The following is a 16,699-nucleotide window of genomic DNA, read 5'->3' on the forward strand; positions in this document are numbered from 1 at the left end:
GGGGATTTAGAAAGATAGGTTGCGCTTAATTTTATACAAACTATAATTATAGGCAGAATGATTGATTGTGTCAACAACAGTAGATTTAGGCGCCTAAATGGTAATTCTAAAAAAAAAATCTTGGCATGTGTAGAATTGCTGCTCAACTAGTTCCAATTGATTTTAAAGATGTTTCCGCGGGAGAGAGAAAGCCATATCGGAAAAGGATAAGAAATGCAGATATGAAAGTAGGATACGAACTGATAAGTAGCACCCGGCGACAGACCTTTTGACATAGTTTATCCTGGAAGGTCCGCTCCGCGGTGCCTATTGGAGTTATCCGAAACCGGGTATCCCGTCGGGTGAGGTTTATCATCAATGGTGAGCCTTTTCCGTGGACGACAGGCAGGGTCAGTGGTCGAGCCATTCGGTGGGTTGCTGGAGATGTTGACGTGCAAGGTTGCTCTGCATGTCCTACCATTCGAATAGTCTTTGCTGGTGTCTCAATATTGTCCTCATTAGAATGTTGTAGTTTAGACTCTGTTTCATAGTTAGCAAACAACGCTACCAAAGCTTATTGTGCTAACTCGGACTATATATCTAGCGGTTTATTCGCACGCGATGTCGTATAGATGAAGCGCTAGGTCAGTAAAAGCACTAGCGTCGATAGCCTTCAGCGGCGTTAGACTTGTATATTTGGTGCATTCTTCGGTCCATTGGTAAGTTAGCCCCAAATTGACGTAAAAAATACTCGGTCTAAATTTAAAACTATAAAGATGCGTTTCGTGTAAGACTCTTTAAAGTTTGAGGCACTGGAGAAAATCAGCCATTTGCGTTAAGTTCTTATTTCGAACCTTTTTTTGTTCACTTTTAAAAAGCACGGCAAAAGAGACCAAGCACGCATCTGATCTCGCTACAGGATGCTATAGAGCCTGTGCAGTCCAACGGTGGCAAAGGTAGGCAAACACAAGTTAGACGAATAAAAATTAATCAAAGAAGCTTTCACATGTGTGTAGCAATCGAACGCACTGCACGCACTGCAAAAACAAAAACTTCAGATTCGAAAGGTTGAAAAAAGTATCTTTTTAAATTAACTTTATTCATATAATACCAAGCAGGTGTGCAACGCGGAACACAACACACGTGATGCGTTCCTCCTCGAGCCTCTTCAGCGCAGCCCCGTGGTCCTGGATAATCTTCCAATTATCCACGGGATGATCCGCTTGGCTGCTCGATGGAAGAGGCTCCAGCATGCATCGGCTTTTTTTGTTCCCCTCGCGGTAGAGAAACTTGGGCTCCTAGGTCTTCTTAATCAGACAGAGGAGCGGGAATTTGAGTCCGACCCCGATGCTGACTGAGCCTTGTCGTCGTTGGACATGGTGTCCTTGTTGGAGTCGCCGCTGCGCCCGATCCTCGGCGTAAACGGGGTCCTGCCTATTCTAGGCGTGAAGGCGGCCCTGCCTATCCTAGGTGTAAAGGAGCCTCGCTTCGGATCGCCGGACGCCGAGAACTCTCTGCTGTCCCAGGACTCGGGATCGTCGTAGCCCATTCTTCGCTTGCCTGCAGCAGAATGCGACCCGAACACTTATTCGAAAACGTGTTTAAGATACGTTCAAGTATATCTATCTAATTTATTTATTTCTGTACCTTAAGGCCGCAGGCACACTGCTCACAAAGTATACAAAACACAGGGTGTTCACTGCAAACACGATGAGAGAATTACTCGCCGACATGTCGGCAGACATTTGTTTGTATGCCCAATGTGGCAGGACCGTTGTACAACTGTCTTTATTATGAGGTATCAGTAGTGACAGCGGCTTTGAGTGTTTGCGACACCGTCATTGACTCTAACAATCGTGACTTTCAACACGCCGCGAAATGCGTGACGTTTCGTCAGGGGAACTCACCCAGCCTGGGCACGAACGATCCCCTGCCGTTCCTGGGGACGGGGATCATCTGCTGGGACATCCTGGGGTAGGACCAGTCCAGTGCCGGCCAGGAGTGCCTAGACAGCGCCCGCATGTCGGAGGAGTCCCCGTGGCCACCGTCCTCGGACACGGACCTGCCAGAGGGACGAATGCGCACGTGTGGGTTCATGGTGGGAGGATTAACTGATTGACTGATTATTTGATTTATTAATTGATTTTTTATTTCATTGATTGACTGACGTAAAATCTCACGGTGAAGAGATTAAGGGGAAGAAATATGCGGTGGGCGATCTTTTGGGGGTGGGCGTTCGCTCGGGATTTTATGGAAATGATTCACCCAAATCGTTTTTTTGATCCTCATTGGCGCTATGTCATCAGCATACTCACAATATATGCACGCCAGGCACGTAGCCAGGGGGGGGGGGGGGGGCATGGGGCCCGGCCCCCCCCCCCTCCCTCCGGCCTGAAATCTTCCATTTTGCTGGGACCTACTCTCCCTCTTCCCCCTCATACAGCATTTTGTCATGAGCGCCCCCCCCCCCCCCCCCCCCCCCGAAACAAAATCTTGGCTACGTGCCTGATGCACGCAGTGCCAATCTCATCAAACCTTCAGTTTCTTTCTCTCTATCTCTACATCGTAGTGCTACAATACAAATCTGCTTTGCGTTTGAAGGAGGACGAAGAGGTAGGGGTGCGTGGGACGGGCGGTCGGAATACGAAAATTAAGATAATGTCGCACCGACCGATTCGTCTAGTTTTATGCTTACGTGTTGCTTGGTTCCTCAACAATCCGCTGCATAATTTCTTGTACATATTTATTTCGTAAGATTTATTACGATAATCCCAGCCCCGAAACGTGGACATTGAAAGAAGCCTCAGGTCCCACATATACCTTCGCTTGCGTCCAATGCGTGGCGTGAAGTTGTTGCTGCGTCGCTTGTAGGGTAGGAGCAGAAAGGCCCAGTCGGAGCCAAGCTCGGTGTCCAGGGTGAGCAGTTCCTCGGGTCCACGACCCAGGTCTCGGCCGGCCGACCGCCCGACCCTCGGGAACGGGATCAGGCCCTGCCGCTTCACTTCGGAAGGACCCCAGAGGCCACCGTCCTCTTCGTAGTACGCCTCGTGTCCTGCGAAACGTGCACACATATCGCACCAGAAACCTCGCGTCACATCAGCGGCCATTGTGGCGGCCTTACTGCAGTGCTGAGCATTCAGATGTATGAAGCAAGCATGCTTCTAATATGGTTAAAGCGTGTCCCTAGATAATGATGTCTTCATGACTGTAGCGAACACTGTGTCCCTTGTATGATGTGCGAGCAGTGTGCCAGCGGCCATGTTGTCCACGGTAGCAGGTGTCCACCTTCGGCACCGTACATTTCTCCCCACCGAATGGTTTTTCCTCATCAAGAACAACCAGAAATAGAGTGTTTTAGTAGATACTTCCGGTGACGCCGATAACGATACCCGGTGATCCGACGCCGCCGTTGTGCGTGTAGCGTATCGTTATCGGGTGTCGTTATCAGGGGAATCGGAACGACCTACTAAAACTTTCTAATGACCAAGAGGTCGGTGCGATCGCGTAACGTACTGGAGGCCATGTATAATAAATTCAGGTTTTGCTTAAAATTTTTTTGTAATACTAGTATCTTTCCTATATACGAGCGTACTTCAAACGCCCGTACCAATATTACAAATATTTTCATAGATAGAATCCGGAAAGCGTGTTGGTTAAACATATTTTCTCGATTGTTAGAACGCTAACAGGTGAACAATGGACAACCACAAACATGAGAGGTTCGTGGTTGTTCGTTGTCCACCCGTTCGCGTTCTCAAAAACCAGAGAATATCTTGCTCGGAAACGTCAACTTAAACGTTAAGTGTTTTGGGTATCGAGATTAGTTCACTTGCGAGGTACGCAGACACTGATTCACGATGCAAATAATGCGTTTAGCCAGTGTATAGCACCACTGCAAACCTGGTTTCTTACTAACGCGCATTGTGCCAATGCCTTTGCCATATCAGCCTCTACTAAAGTGAGTGTGTACTGCATCGAAACTTTGAGTTCGCGCTTCCAAAACTATCTCACACACACACAAACACACAAACACACACACACAATGAATGGCTGTCTGAAGTAGGTAATTGTAACCGTTCAGAAACTGGCCCATTTCTTTTATTTATTTGTATATTTCGCTTCTGCAAATTTTCATTACCCCAAACCTTACTTTACCTATTGTAGAACTATATTTGACTTTATACATATTAAAGAAGATAGCACTTTGAGTGCTGAGTAACATTAATTAAAAAATTAACTTTTACGCCGTGGTTGTCTCCAGCTTCAGAACCTGCATAGCTGCAGCGAACTTCAAGTCATGTCAGATCACTGCGTAGGCAGGCCAACACTAAAACTCAGTCACTCCACAAGGAGACTAAGGTTCTATTATTAAATAGTGGAAATGAACACCCAGTCGATGAACTATACTCCGCGTTTATAATACACATTAATGTATCAAACTGCAAACTACTAGTCCCGACCCTTTCTGTCAGAAAGTATGAGCGACTCCAGTAAACGGTAGAATATATCTTACAACTAAACGAGTAAATACTAGGCCTCTTTCTTCTGTCATTATTTGGATATTTATATTCGTGTCATGTTAGTGCCGCTTTCCTCAGAGCGCTCGGGCAAACAAGCCTTCGTGTGTCTGACTTGATCCATGATCCTCATGACAGCCGGCACCAAGAATAGGAAGTCTTACCTCCAACTCCGAGGGTCAGTGTACTGAAGAGCAGCTGCAGCCAGAAAGCCCTCATCAGCAGTTGGCGATTCGCCCCCATTTCAAGCGCTGCTGAAGAAGCTTCGTCACACAAACACCACCTGCGCTTCCCGATTCCAAACCGTGCCGTACTTTTTTTGAGTCGAGGGTTAAGTGTATAACCAAGAGACCTACAAGAGCCTTCTTCAACGAAACAAGTCCTGCCCACTACAGTCAACGCGACCACAACGCCCGACCACACGGACTAGGTGAACTAGAAGACTGTGCCACCGTGTGGACAGTACGGAGAGCTTTTATAGGCAGTCTGTTGGGCAAAGTGCAGACGCTCGTTGCCCACGCCGCCTGAGTGTTCAAGCCCCGCGTCCGGCAAACTTGTGATCCCATTTGGAGGCGTCTGGGAGGAGGATGGCCCAAAGAGTCGCGACCCACAGCTCACGCGCTCGCCGGCCCGGGGGCACAAATGAATATAAATCCTCCGACTGCGAGCGACGAAGCGTTACGGCCAGAGGCCCGAGATGGGATCTATGCTTCATCCCCGATATTGTGTCGCTGCCCTTCGGCGAAGCTGGCGTGGGTTCGCGCAAGGAAGGGATTAGCCGGACCTGGCCGACGATCATGAGCAAAGTGGATCAACGGCATCGCTAGCTTTGAGACTTTGGGACGGCGGCCCACCGGTCTTCTCTTGTTGTTCCCGGGTCACCGCTTGAGCCATCCGTGCTCTGGTTATTCGGCAGGTTCGGTCGGGAGAGCGTAGGTGATTGGCCACGCAGCTGTCTGACGTCAGTGTGTCTGGGAAGAGCTACCGCCAATCACGTTCAAGTAGGAGGCCGTGGTGCGAAGTTGGGTGTTGCCTCCCTCATATGCTTCTTAGGTCTTGGCTCTTGGCAGAAGAAAATTCGGTGGTTTTAGGCAGAACTGAAGGACACCTTAGGATATGTGAGTCGACGCGGGATCCTTAATGGTCAGTTGGTTGATTTGGTCATTTAACGAATCTGATTAGAGGTATAAACACCAGAACAATGTTTCTGAGTTTGGCAACCGGAAATTCCTCTAAGCAAGATTTGTGGGTGCAATCATGCTAATATGAATTTACTATGTCTGAACTGGTCACTCTAACCGAGAGAAGCTGTCCGCGGCGGCCGGGGTGTAGACTTATTATGTAACAAACGTTTTTTTTCTAAAGTCGTAACTGATATTGAGAGCAAAGTTCAGCGTGTCTTGGTCGACTCCTCGATTCATGTATGTAACTCTGCTAACCACATTTTTATTAAGCTGACGTTGTAGCAAAAAAAAAAAAAAAAAATACCAAAAGTAACCCTGATATATCTTAAAACACTTTCTAGCAACTTAGGTCAGCACAGCCAGCCATAAAAACTTACATAATATGCAGTTATACCATGTTCGGAAATAATATTAAAACAATGCTTACGCCATATGCCGGTGATGATTGAATTTTATATTTGAAAAACATCCTATTTGTGTTCTTTATCTCGTTCATAAAAAGGGGATGTTACATTATCTAATTTTAAAATTAGTATTAACTCATCAAAGTACACAGCACCATTTCTATTCAATTTCATTGTCAAGTCATTTGTTAAGGTCAAGTGTTCGTTATAATCATCACGCAACACACGCATGACCGAGAGCATGATTGAACGATCAATTTACTCCAGCCAACGCTTTTGGCTCTGCGCAGGAAAGTACATCAACATCATAATTAGAACCACAATTATTCTTTACTTCCGTCATGAACGCTCTCCCCTTCACGCAAACAGTCGTAGAGTCAGCATATCCAACAGAGACACAACAAGGATTGCATCTCACACAAGTGTGTCCAGGGCCCGCACCCCTTCCTCGCAGCTGTGCATCGAGCTCACACCAGTGTCCGAACTCGAGTCCGTCACATCGCAACAGCACCGTCCAGCAGAACCAACACTGTCCTCAAGCTGCAGCTGTATCTGCAAGTGAATCGCTTCAGCATCGGCGACACGCAGCTGTTCCTCAAGTTGCCCGAGACACCGCCGTTTCTCCGCTAGGACCCGATCGCAGTTCAAGAGACACCCGTGGCTCATCTCCATCGTCTCCTGCTGCGACCGGTCCAATTCCGAAAGGTGGTCCAACTCCTGTCTGACGGCGGTCAGCCGGTCTTCGGTGCGCTGAAGAGTCTCTTGCTCCCAGCTGCATTCACGGAGTTCGCTGGACAGCCGCTGCACTTTCTCTTCTTCGCTCGCGATGCGACGGCACACGTCGAGCAGCTGCTCGTACAACGCCACCGCCGTCTGCCGAGTCTGAAGCGACTCGTCTTCAGACTCTGGTCGGTAGCCATCCAGGAGGTAGTCGGGCCCTAGTTGCCGTACCCGAAGCGCGTGCATCTTGGTTTCGTGGCGCTCGATTTCGGCGTCTCTCCGGGCCAGCAGGGCGGCTTGCCGTTCCAAAGTCTCTCCCTGGCAGATGACGCTCTTGACCAGGTCTGCTACCTGGCGGCCTTCCTCCTGCGCCGCGGATAACTTACGCGGATGCACTGTCCTGAAGAGGCAGGGCGACGGACTCGAAGACGTCGAACTCGAGCCGCAGGGCCGCCGATGCCGGCGTCTGTGCCGGGAATGAGCCGCGCAGGGGTCAGACGTGGGCGGAGATGGCGACGACCAGGGTGACTGGAGGGGCTTCACACGTCGGAGGCTCAGCTTGACGTCGTCGCCGGCCCACAGCTTGAGGATTCGCGAGCGGCCGTCGAGGTGTCTTTCGATACCCCGTTGACAGAGCTCCACCAAGGCGTAGTGGCAATCGCTGTTCGTGGATGAGCACTTGGCGGGACGCCACGAGTCCAGGAGGGCCCGGACCACGTCCTCGCAGGTGGTGCGACGTCCGACGCCCGTCACCCATTTCTGGACGCCGCCCACCCACACGGGGATCTCGGTGCCCATCTCTGCGGTCCGGTCCTGGAGCGATCACCAAGTGAGGCTTAGGCATCCGTGGAGACTGCTGCCCGACCTGCAAGGGGACGAGGAGGAAGTCGTTTGTCGCGAAAAAACAGGGGAAGTTTCTAGTATCGAATTCTACTGGCGAAAACACCCAATTGCACGTGCGGCCATCGCGAGGGAGACGTTATTATGAATCGGTGTGGAAATCGCTTATTTATTGGACTAGACTATAATCACTCTTGACTGGGCGTAACCGACAAAGGATTTTTTTTTTCAGCAATGTTTAAGGTGCTCGGCAAAACTTACAAAAAACGCAAAATCGTGCATCACCCTTTCTACGTCATTTTCTGAATGACAAAAAATTAGAGCTCCCGTATACTAAATAATGTAATACGGTTCGAGCTATCGAGTCTTAAACGTTCGGCATGTTGTTCCCTTTTTAGAGCGCAGCTCTTAGGCGACCATTTCCGGCTTGAGCGGCGTCGGCGTCGCCGTCAGCGTAACCACGCGGTGCATTATCGGACATTTCCCATAATGCACCGCGCGGGGAGGAGGAGGAGGGGGAGGAGGAGGAGGGGGAGGGAGGATTGGTATACCCTCCCCTCAGTACCCTTCCCTCCTCCTCCTCAAGAGCTGCGTTCTAATTCGGCGTTACAGGGTGCTGTAAACATCTTTCTTTTTTTTCATCGTATATTTTATTCCAGCATTACTTCAACTTAGTGCACATCTGCCTTCATTGTGTTATCATATGCCTCATTGAGTGAGTCTTTATGATAACTCATTACGCACAAATTTCATAACTGTGAATTAAGTATCGCACGCTATAGCCATTTCTTGGTTTTTAACTCTGGTCCCAAATTATTCAACCAAACCCTTGCCTTCGTAAAAAAAAGGAAGAAAAACATTAATATGGTTTGATTTAAAAATTTGATTTCGTTAGTTAATTCGGATTAGAATGTATTTAAAGCTGGAATGACCCTTGAGTTATATATAAAAAAAAGAAATCTATTTTTTTTATTTGTGAAATAAAAAAAAAATTACGGGCACACATACTGATTAGCTAAGTTTACTGTGCTTCAAAGGTACTTCCAACGAAAGCATTGCATGAGGAGGGATCAAGCTACCAAAATTAAATAGTAAGAATTGCCGAATGAAGGCTGGTTATAATTATAAACAATATGCATATTATTCTAGTAATATAAAAATCCCAAATTATCGCAGTCAAAACAATAAGTGCTACCGATTATACGTTGCGACTAATAAAACAACAAAGATAAGTCAACTGAACCTGGTTAGTTCCGAGCAAAAATATTTTCAGGACGTGATCCTATATTTATTTACAGAAAAAAAAAAAAAGCTATGCAAGAATATGAGAAACTTGTATTTCACGTCCTTCGTCAACAATGATCAACTTGCGCAAGTTACACAATGCTACTGACGACATCTTCATGCGTGACCGAAACCCGAATGGCATTTACCAAGTTTCAAAAGTCGTTTGCATCTTCTGCAAAGTCTTCTCTGTTTGAGCAGAAACAGGCAGTGCACGACTAGGTCTTGGCAAAGGCCACGAAGTTACCACCTTCACCGGCACAATGCCGTGAAACGCATATTACTTAAAGGGAAGATGGGGCACTTCTACATTTGAGAAAAAACGCTTGAATTGCGTTCATTTGGCCTTTAGAATAACAGATATCAAAATTATATTTCAATGCGACGCGCCGGAGAGTTACAAGAGCAATTTCAAAATATGGCTGAAGCCCCGCCCCCCTAGCCTTGGGCAGCGAAAAGAGCCGTCGATGACGTCATGGACAGCGACTGTCTTTCGAGTTTTTCTCGCGTTTAACAATACTTACGCAGCAAATGATTTGGGTATTCGGGTTCACGGGGTAAAAATACACTAGAATTCACTTCTAACTCATTTTTTCCAAGAAGCTCCGTAGCTTCCCTTTAACGCCTAGACGAGACACGAGCTTTTTTTGTTGTGACTTTTAGCGAAGATTGCATTTGAAGTTGAACACCCTTTTGCAGACTCGCATGCTTCATGCTATCTTGTTTATTCTAGATTTTTTTTGTATCAAAACAAAATGAAATTGTTCGATCATTTATATACACGAACTAAGCTCTGTTACGTTACGGCGCGGTGGAGGCGCGTCGGGCGCACTTCCGGTCTGGAGCTGTGTGCGGAAGTCTCCAGAAATCACCATGCGGGACGGGCATTTCTGTGTTCTTATGGAAGAAACCATGCAAAATCCAGCCTTCTCGTCAAAACGCTGTTGCTGAGGCTATACCAAAAAAGCCGGGAAAGTTTTGAAGGACAGTTTTCACGTGTTTTCTGCCTGCTCGGTTCGTCCGAGAACGTGAATATGTGCCGTGAAAAAGGAAAACCAGACGCCGTCGGACCACGATTGCCTGTGCAGGACGCACTTTGGGTTGAATTGACGGATACTTGTGGTCGTCAGATTTATTTGGTTTGTTCCAGCATGAAGGCGTGAAAACCACCAAGTTGTACGGGCCACCAGCGAACCACGTTCAGTGCGTCTTCACGTTCAAACGCCCGCCTGATCGTTCGAACTGTCGTCTGCTCTTTCAAACGTTTCTGCTTGTTGTCGTCTATTCGCTCAAACGACAGCTGGCCCGTAAACGGAACGTTGACCCGGTAATTCCGATCAGGAGTGGAGGTCTCAAAAAACTTTTAAGTTTGAAGGTTGGTTGTGGTAAGTAGGCTCGGTTTAAACAGTAGATACAGGGAGATGTTTATCATTGTTACCCGTGGCCATAACCGACTTGTTATGCCCGATAAGGTCCGATTCTGCTTGCGCTTTTTAGTATCGACGTCGACCATCTCAGCTACGGTTCACGGTATTGCAGCCCCAGCGATGTCGCGACTGAAAATAGCGAGCAGAATCTCATTATGCGAATCATGCTGTAGCGTCCGTTCTGCGGCGTCCACGCGGAATGAATCGCCACATGTCACATTATTCACGCGAAGTTTTGCAGTGTAACGAGCCTCATTAATTTTGCTGAGGCCGCTAAAGTAGTCAGACATTGCCAGGAAGACGTGATATCAACAATTCCAACGCGAAGAAGAGCACCGAGCCTCACACCGACGCTGACAACGTTCCATTCCTATGGTTTGTTTATGGGCGACGGCGAGCTTCTTGCCCACACTCCATCGCGCATGCGCGGCACCGGTGGCGTCCGCTAGGGACGCTCCGGTTTCTTTGTAAAGATGAGTTGGTCTACAGGACTCCCTAAGATTTGAACACGTTTAACTAAATAAAAATCGTTATCGTAAAAAAAAAAAATTAACAGTGAAAGGGGATTGCGCAAATGTCATTAGTTAAGCGCCCGTGGATGTAGTACAAAGCATACGTGGAACTTATGAATAGCCTAGGTGAAGAGCATGAACAAGTACAAATTTAACAGAACGACCTTAGATGACACCTAGCCCATAGCAATTGCGACACATATAGATAAACGAAAATTTGAAAGAAAACAATCAGAACTGAGTAGCCCCCATAATATGCATGCAGACGCTTCGTGTGATCAAGTTGAACGTTGAAAGCAAAGCTAGATGTTATTTTAACGGACTTCCAGGACGCCGTTCAATATACAATCACAGTTACCCTATCTAGCAACCCTATGGTGACAGGTAGCTGCGATACTCCTCCGTCAAAAAAAAAAAAAAAAAGAAAAACAGCTATCGCGACAAGAAGCTAGATCTGCGTTATGGTAACCGCAATTCCCACCCCTACCCATTTCAATTCATATAAAAACCATACATAGCAGCGCGAGCGGTCGCGTGTCACTATACTGCATGAAGCAGGTAAAGCCGTATACCCTCACTGCTCATATACATCACACAAAACACATGGAGTTTCTCTGCTGACATGATGGCCGAGCGTCGGGCATCTTCGAAAGATATGTTCGCTTCACACATATGTGTTGCACTTGGCGTGTCTGGAGACAGTCTTTTGTATGATGTGTCGACAGTCTGACCACGGCCTTAAAAATATCAGGCTAGAAGTCGTGCAGCACTGGTAGATTTTCTCATTTAGGGGCGACGTAGACTCCAGACGCCCGTTGGAGACGAGTACCTACTTCCCGCCGTATAAACATATACACAACACTTTTTTTTTCTATCGACGGTTATATCCCTCCGCCGACGTACTGCCGCGACAAAAAGGCAGGGCGGCGCGTATAGTGATGTGAACAAAACGCAAGCCACGAAGATTCCGGGGACTCCTTCACGGTCTTGGTTCACACGCACTGGACGGATCATAGAGTCGCATTGCGAGTGGACCGCGAAAAGCAATCGTGCCAACTAACCGCAAACAACAACAACAACCAAAGGCTCCGCCGCCGACACGTTCGCGTGATTCGAAGCAGCGAGGGACAGCGCCCGCTGCCGGCATCGCCCTTCCTTCCCTCTTGCCATCGCGGAACGAAAACGGCCGTCCACAACAAAAGGTTAAAGAAGACGTAACGGTTCGGACAGTCGCCCCGAAACAAAGCACCGCGGAGGTCGCCCCAAAAGAACAATGGGCGGCGGTAGGAAGCAATGATGACGACGACGACAGCAGCTTCCAACCTGCGGAAGCTCCCCCCATCACGACCGCACGGCGTCCCGTGTCCCGCAGCTCCATTCTGGACGACGTGTGCTGTGGCCGCTGCGCAAGAACGGGGCCAACCGACGCCGTCCGGTCTTAGCGGGCAACTCGAACGACCGTGCCGCGAGTGTACGGTTCCAAGATTACACCGAACCCGACTAGCGCGTTAGGATATGTGGCTGCGAGTGGCTCGTATTGTTCGGAGACTGCTGAACTCGAGCTGCGGTCATTGCTGCTAGCACAGGAGCGTTTTAAGTCGCAGTGACACAAATACAAAATACATAGGGCCATGAACGCAATGATTAATTATCTTTCTACTACTCACTTATTTAAACTACCCTAATTTTTGATATAAATAGTGCGTACTTGTTGTTTTTTTTTTATAGTATTTTTTATCCCCTTTGTTTGTTCCAGTCCCCAACCTCACTCCCCTCTTTCCTTTTTTTTGAGAAGTAGCAAATCTGCTCTGAGACCAGGTGGGCCTCGTCTTGTCAGTAAATAAACAATCCTTCTCTAGGCCGCGTACTCCGCATGCAGATTGCGGGCCTAGCGAGCGCGTGCTCAATCCATGCTTTAATTAGTGACGGCACGAGCTCCCGCTAGCAACGAAAAGCTGTAACGCGCGGGTCTACTAGAAATCCCTAATATCAATGGAAGTTTCCATGTCAAGCGATATAAATCGAGATTTGGTACAATCAGTCTCTCCATCGTACCTCCATAACTTTCCAGGTTTATAAGTTTATATATATTTCCAGATTTATAAGTTTATATATATTCAATGAAATTGTCACAAAAATAGTGACTACCTAGTACAGTAGTTTGCCTAGTTTTCTAATATAGATTTTTGCAAGGACTTCAAAAGTTATTCCCCGGAAGTCATCACTATTTTCATTTAGTTAGGCTTCAGTGTATTGTTCCTGCGTGCCTCGAAAAAGAGATGATTATTCAAAACGTCATTAATCACTCGCACGAGATCCAGTCGTTAAATATTGCGGGCGACGCTCTCATATGGAAAACATATGGAACACATGAAACATATCAGACCTACGGGACATATCAAACATGAGACATATGAGACATTTCAGACACGTGAGACCTATATTATAGAAGACAAGTCGTTGTCTGCCGCAATATACTTCATACAAAATATTCCAACGCTCATCCGGGAGACACGAGTCTGCACCACAAGTTAAAGAGAATAAAGAATATCGTGAGACTCAAGCAAAAAAAAAAAGAGGAAACATAAAAATCGACCCGATAGAGCTCCATGACAAATCGCACCCTATCATCGCGAAGGAGGAAGCTCGAAAACCTCGAAACCGCCCTCTTACCTCCGCCAGCGTGCACCGTCACCGACGACGCCGATTCCAGAGGAGCACATATATAGTTTCCTGAATCGATCTTCCACGATTCCGTGCCGTTGCTACCATCCCCGAAAGCGGCGCCTGACTTGCGACCGTCAACTGTGAAGAGACGCTCTGCTTCGTGATCGCGGCAACCCGTCCTTGATGACCGTGCTCCGCCGACTCGCCGTCTCTCAAGTTAACCTCGAGCTAGTTGCTCGGAAACGGTTTCTTTGACTTCGAGCTGGTTCCGTATTCAGTCCACGAGTGCGGCGGTAAAGGAACGGTAGTCGGGCACCGAGTCAACAACAGACCCGTACGCCGGGCACTGATACGGAGACCGTGTGAATGAGATAACAAAGCGCGTCTGGCGCCGATAATTAAGGGCGATGAATCCACCGTTGTCGCTAAGCCTCTGCTGAAGATGCATGGTAAACATCGCGTCCTTGGAGTGGTTTATAGGAGATCTGAACTACTTTCACAAGTCGCAGTCAGTTCGCTAGCGTCGAGTGCTACCGTCTGTTGTGTAGAATACGGTCTTCAGCTCGTTCATTTTGGGGTGGATGGGCAAGAGGGGATGCCAGGAAATATGTGGGACTAGTTTTTCCAGCTGACGTAAGCGAGCCTATTGTTCCTCTCTTCATCCCCGTGCGAGTGATAGTCGAACCTTGCGTCAAATGTATTCAGATTCATCTTGATGGATTGTGCGCTTTACTAAAATGTTGGCAGCCAAACGCGTCCATAGTCCGATTTTTTTTTTTTTTTTACGAAAACACATACCTGAGACGTAAAAGCCCTAAGCCGCATTAGAAGGAATGAACAAACGCAGATTAGCGTTTCATCTTACTTCCGTATACGTAAATTACTGTCGTAGAAAGGACGTCAGCGCTCTCGTTGTATAGTCTGGACTCTGGAAAAACGCTATAGTCACATTTCCCAAACCTTTCTGGTCTAACTGGTCAGACATGCGCAGAACGGCAGTACATGGCCATACAGCTTTGCCTGGATTCCGTATCTATGTTGCCACCATTGAAAGGTTATCTAGAATAATTAAACTCCCTGACTTGGGGTGTGAACTATCGCCATCACCAGCCGACCATTATGTGCCAACGATGACGTCCTTGACCGAAACGTATACAGGAAAGTCACCAACCATGAAAATCAGAGAGCTTTGTGGGGGAGGGACTTGTAGTGCGTTTCTCAACCTTCAACAGGCCCGTACGGGGTTAAAAAGAAGTTTCTCCTAAAACATGACCTGTTCTAATTTCGAATGCTCCGTCAAAATTCAGCGAGATCCCAGAGTCCCAACCTGTTGTCGGTTTAAACCGTTCACGGACCAGGCGTTGGATTCCTTTAACTTCCACGACATCGCCACCGTGCTCTTGTCTTACGCACCTTTTGCAGATGCCACCTTGCCAAATTTGGATAATAAATAAAAATAAAAATAGTATGACAAAGTACAATAAGCATGAGATATTTCGAATGTGATGCGGTAATTCACTCTCTTTGCGTGCGACCGTAGATTCGGTAGCTTAATCGTCTAACTAAATTAAAGCAGCCCGTGGTTATACTGACCCACCAGAGAGCGTTCTGAGAACGTACAACCAACCGGAAGTTAACATTATTATGGGCTCGCATGTAGATATCATCAGGGCCCGGATGCATCCGGTCACGTCTTTTTTAACGTCTCACGTAAACTTTGTGCGGTTTTCAATGCACGGGAACGATAGCACGTTCCAAATAACAAAGAATGCTCGAGAGGCGCCCGCCTCTCGTTCTTCATCGTTTATTCTGCGTCCTTGTCAATTTCACGTGGTCGACAAGATGTCTGCATCCCCACTGAGCGTCCTCCTACGTCGCTTGCAGAGACAATGCGAACCTTGACGACCTTATCCACATCTGCATAGGATTTCCCTCCTCTCCCATGTCCCCATTATGAACGTCCCAAATCAAAGTAAAACGTGCCGTTCAATCGACATAAAAATATGTAGGTTAACGTAGTGCCGAAGCAGGTATGGGTTTGCCTGTGTACACCATCTCCAATCAAAAGAAAACGCACACACACGCACGCAGAACAGATCCTTCAAACGCGGCGAGCGGATGGTACGGCTGAGTTTTATAAATGCTAATTCCCGCGACCTCCGTGTATCAAAGCCGAATGTGCACCAAGAAGAAACTAACAAAATAAAAAGATAGATGTAATGGAATGGCAAACAGAGAGAGAAAAAACGACACATTTAAATTTCGCGATATCTACGACAGTCTTTAAAAGGGAAGATGCAAAAAAAAAATTTCAGAACTACATCTTTTTTTTTTTTTTTTAGATTAGTAAAATGTTTATGCAAATGCGGTCACGACTTTTTTAATGAAAGTACGGCGGATAGAATCGGGTGCACATAGTACAGTTCCGGATATTATGACGCGATATATGATCCCATAAAAAGTCATAACTAGGTAGAAGACTTTCAGAGTAATGAGGAATTGACACGTCTTTGGAGAAAAACGCTTGGTTTGAAAAGCAAATTATTTCGCTTTCGAATTATCAATTTTTTTTTTTCGCGTGGGTTTCCGGTTAATATTGCTGTCATTTCCACTTGTGCGTGCAATATATTTTCTCTAAAACGATGTTCTAAAGCAGGGATTTATGTCTATTGTTTTATAGAGCTCAACTTAGAGGTGGCTAAATATCAAAAATAGCGCAAAAATGGCGGTCGTGCATGTTCTGTGTCCTATACCAGACGTTCGTCGTCTGGTATTTGAACTTTTCGCTATTATCCTGCTCGTTGCCAACCCCTATACTAGGCATTCTCAGCGTGTTTTGCGTTCAGAAAGTCACGCGTGTACGAGCTCCCAGACCAGTGAGCAGACAACAAAATAGCAGACAACAAAACAAAGCAGACAACAAAATACACAACCTCTGTTTTTGCACAACTTTTTTTAAAATATTTAATTACCTTTAGTTCGAGCTTTAAACAACGGAAATTAAAACATAAAACTTCTTGCGAAACGAAGTTCGCGTGCCCAGTTTCAGGCATGTGCACGTTTGTACGTACGTTTGTAATTAGAACCTTGCAATGCCTGCCAAATGCTCTGGTTCTTACAGCCTCACCCGGTATACCGTGCTCTAGTGTCACGAGTCACAACTCT

At 47.0% G+C, this 16,699-nt stretch overlaps 2 protein-coding genes across 2 annotated transcripts; both read right to left on the reverse strand.

Moving 5' to 3' along the window:
* Window positions 1-1,059: 1,059 nt before the first annotated feature.
* Window positions 1,060-4,951, reverse strand: LOC8031826. Its single transcript, XM_029969481.3, has 4 exons — window positions 4,661-4,951; window positions 2,800-3,031; window positions 1,887-2,041; window positions 1,060-1,539 (listed from the first exon to the last, which is right to left on the reverse strand). Exons 1-4 carry the CDS (start codon window positions 4,737-4,739, stop codon window positions 1,292-1,294), a joined length of 714 nt encoding a protein of 237 aa, XP_029825341.2. The 5' UTR covers window positions 4,740-4,951; the 3' UTR covers window positions 1,060-1,291.
* Window positions 4,952-6,395: 1,444 nt separating this feature from the next.
* On the reverse strand, window positions 6,396-13,844 carry LOC8031825 (ras association domain-containing protein 10). Its single transcript, XM_002407481.5, has 2 exons — window positions 13,541-13,844; window positions 6,396-7,669 (listed from the first exon to the last, which is right to left on the reverse strand). Exon 2 carries the CDS (start codon window positions 7,600-7,602, stop codon window positions 6,499-6,501), a length of 1,104 nt encoding a protein of 367 aa, XP_002407525.4. The 5' UTR covers window positions 7,603-7,669; window positions 13,541-13,844; the 3' UTR covers window positions 6,396-6,498.
* Window positions 13,845-16,699: the final 2,855 nt, after the last annotated feature.

The sequence above is a fragment of the Ixodes scapularis genome, unplaced genomic scaffold, assembly GCF_016920785.2.
Source record: "Ixodes scapularis isolate PalLabHiFi unplaced genomic scaffold, ASM1692078v2 PGA_scaffold7__128_contigs__length_106722199, whole genome shotgun sequence".
Lineage (NCBI taxonomy): Eukaryota > Metazoa > Arthropoda > Arachnida > Ixodida > Ixodidae > Ixodes > Ixodes scapularis.